Source organism: Austrofundulus limnaeus, unplaced genomic scaffold, assembly GCF_001266775.1.
Source record: "Austrofundulus limnaeus strain Quisiro unplaced genomic scaffold, Austrofundulus_limnaeus-1.0 Scaffold172, whole genome shotgun sequence".
In the NCBI taxonomy this organism is placed as follows: domain Eukaryota; kingdom Metazoa; phylum Chordata; class Actinopteri; order Cyprinodontiformes; family Rivulidae; genus Austrofundulus; species Austrofundulus limnaeus.
Window position 1 is genome coordinate 929,532 of NW_013952574.1, and position 3,214 is coordinate 932,745.

The 3,214-nt window shown below is 43.2% G+C and overlaps 1 protein-coding gene across 2 annotated transcripts in view; it reads left to right on the forward strand.

Moving 5' to 3' along the window:
* Nucleotides 1–201: 201 nt before the first annotated feature.
* Nucleotides 202–3,214, forward strand: part of cdh5 (cadherin 5) — a 41,502-nt gene continuing 38,489 nt past the window's right edge. Inside the window, exons 1-3 of one of the 2 annotated variants that reach the window (XM_014017582.1) lie at nt 202–985; nt 1,072–1,109; nt 3,062–3,112. In XM_014017582.1, the coding sequence (XP_013873036.1) occupies nt 3,077–3,112 (36 nt within the window). In that variant the 5' untranslated portion in view covers nt 202–985; nt 1,072–1,109; nt 3,062–3,076. The remainder of the gene's footprint in view (nt 986–1,071; nt 1,110–3,061; nt 3,113–3,214) is intronic. The other variant, XM_014017583.1, reaches the window with a different exon arrangement.

The following is a 3,214-nucleotide window of genomic DNA, read 5'->3' on the forward strand; positions in this document are numbered from 1 at the left end:
GGGGAAATCTCTGAGGATTATCCCCAATAACCTGTTTAACTTAATCCTTATCTCACACATGAATAATAAATYCCCCCCACCCCTCCACTCTTCATCTTTTTCCCTCATTTCTCTGAGAGGGGCTGAGGTAGTCTCTCACCTTACTCTCCATCACCCTCCCTCCCTTCTCCTCTCCCTCACACAGCCACTCTGCTTCACGAGMGTGAGCTGGCTGCCTCCTCTGCCTCTCCTGTGCCTCTTTGAGCCACTCCAGCGTACGCGCTCTTCCTCTCTGCTGCTTTCTTGTGTTTTCCCCGCGTCTTTCCACAAATCCCATACCTCTTCATTTCTCTCTGTCTCTCTTTTTTCTTTCTCTCTCTCTCTCTCTCTCTCTCCACCTCTCCTATCCTGGGACAGGAAAAAGGAGCAGTAGCAGGGAGCACTGTGGAAGAAGACTAACCACAATAACAGGAAAAGGAAGTGGGCAGTGACCTGTGTGAGATAAGGGCAGGAGCAAGGGGCTGCGGTCAAACAGCTGTGGACTAACTGTTTGAGGCTTCTGGATGAGAAAACCCACATCAGAGGGCGAGAGGAGGAAAAGAAGCAAGAGATTCTGAGAACCTGTTGGATTCACACCTSAGGGAACAAACCTTGACAACCTGAGAAGAGGGAGACAAAGCGATAAGGACCATTTGGGGAGGAGAGGAGCTCCACTTGGAGTGACTTTTTGTTTTTTGTTATATGAAAAAAAGTACTTGAAATATTTGCAACACAATTACATCTCAACAAATACTTGGGAGGTTTTGTACGTTTTTTTTATTTTTACTTATTTGAAACCTAATCATTTTCTTTTGGAAGTACATTTTTGAGATCCACTCTCAAGAAGCATCACCATATTTTTTGATCAACTTTCTTATCGGTTTCGACATTCCAGTGAAAAAGTGGGGGAAAACTCCTGAAAATACACCTGATTTCCACAAAAGGAAGAGGAGTGAGAAGTAACTGGGTGAGTTTATTCTCACCGATTACCTTAACTCCAGTTGTAGGGAACAAGTGCACAGCCCCTGAAGGAAACTCTGCTTCATTTTACAGCAAAAACAACAATCTGACGAGCTGTTCTGCTCCTTAAGGTAAGTTTTCTCTCTCTGTCCTAATTAGAAAAGTAGCACCAAGAGTTGTTTTTTTTTTTTTTTTTTCATTTGCATGATTGGTGTGAGCTGGTGCCAGGCAGAACATCCAGCGCTTCCATGTTCAGCAAATGGGACTGTGAATCTACATTTCCCTGTTTGAGTGAAGAGCTGTGCAGYGCCGCCAGAAAAAATGTAACCCAGATCCCTTGAAAACTGCTCCAGGCTACTTTCCCATTCACTCCAGGGTGAACACTGGTTTTAAAAAAAAATCTGTCTAAAAAAATAATAAATTAAAAGAGAGAAGGTACAGAAATAACTTGAGCTGACAGTGAGAACCCCTTTCAGGACAGGGTGTCAGCACCCGTCACTGCTCACATATGTTACACCAATGATCTCGGACAGTTTGGTGTGGATTTGAATGCAGTAATTGAGAGCTGACCTCTCCCCCATCCTCCACCCCCTCCTCCTCCTCTTCTCCTCTTCCCAGAGGGCCGAACTGTCATTCCTGGAGACAGACGGCTGTGGTCATTAAAAAGATACAAGTTGATTTGTAGACGCGCGCTAAGGGGGAGAGTTTGAACAAAATCCTCCAGGAGGTCTCRAGTTTTTTTTAAGGCGTTCCACAATCACAAGAAAGCGATTCATCAAAGCTGTCAAGTTCAAGTTGGTTTGCTGATGAAGTATTGATGAAGCGCATCAATATTAAAAGGCAGCGAGGATCTTGTCACTTGAATGGTGTCATTTTGTCAGCTGAAGCCCTTCCCTGATCTACATATGCAATGTGTTTGAGACCTAATTTATCAGGCTTCTGTGCTGTGAAGGAGAGGTTAAAACCACACACCTCAGTAGGAGGGAATGGTTTTGAGACTTTTCTAAAACAGCACTTTTTTATCATTTTTGTCCAGAAGTTTGAGGGCATTACCTTTGTTTTCCCTACCCCCTGTTCCTCTGCAGGGGTGGATTTGCTTGAAGTGATAGAAGTGATTTGATTTCGGTTGTTACATGGAAAGCCGTTGATGCGGTTAAACCCAGYGGACTTAATTCCTGAAGAGGGAACTATCAGGGAAAATCCTCTGGGTTGCCATCTGGGAGACTTCACCCCAGCCACACACACACACGCTACAACACACTCACATGTGTACACGCACACACGCGAAGTCAAGATTCATGATTAGAGCTGTTCGTTCATTCAGATATATGTCAGTGAGGCTGCCAAGCTGTCCAGCTGTGGCCGGGGTTAGTTCAGTTGAACTCACTGATTACAGCTGAAAGACCCAGTTAAGGTTTTATTCTTCCCAAATGACCTGCATTCCTCTTTTTATGCGGCGCATGACACTCAGTTTTGATTTCAATTGTTTTGTAGTTTTTCTGCGATGTAGTATTCAGAGAAAGGCTCAGCACAGTTTACGAAACTCATAAGGAAGAAGGAAAGGGAGTGGTGACAATTTAGATCAAATTTCCTTCAAACAGCATTGTTTGAAGGAATGCATGTCGCTCACAGCCTGACATGCCCAAGATTTAAACTGAGTTCACTCTATGTGGAGAATCGAGTTATACATTTTGATCAAACCTGACAAATATCTTTAATTGCGACATCACAGAAATTTTCCAGTATTGTATGGTAGCACTCAATTGTTGTTRCCTCTTAACTACTACCACGCCACAGCCCTATGTCGTTTAAACCAACAGAGTTTTAACCATGTTTTTGTTGGCTGAGTCGGCCATCTTGAATTGAGTTGACTCTAAAAGTTAGTGAGTTGCAGTCATTCATCCAATGATTAGTTTGAGTTTCATTCAGATTTGTCCTGGAGATTATGGGATATTTTGCTAACAAACAGGGTGGTTTTAATGTCAATATGTATGTTAGGGATGACTCTTAGCTATTGCTGCATCAGATTTGAGCTCAGTATCTTTAAAATTGGCTTAATTTTGTGTCTTCTATGTTGCGGCAGCCATCTTGAATTTGGATGTCTCCAAACTGTGGTCCAATGTCTTTTGCCAAGGTGGGTTTTGAGTGGCGGCCATCTTGTATTAAATTGACTCCATTATTTTGAGAGTTCACACACACACACACACACACACACACACACACACACACACACACA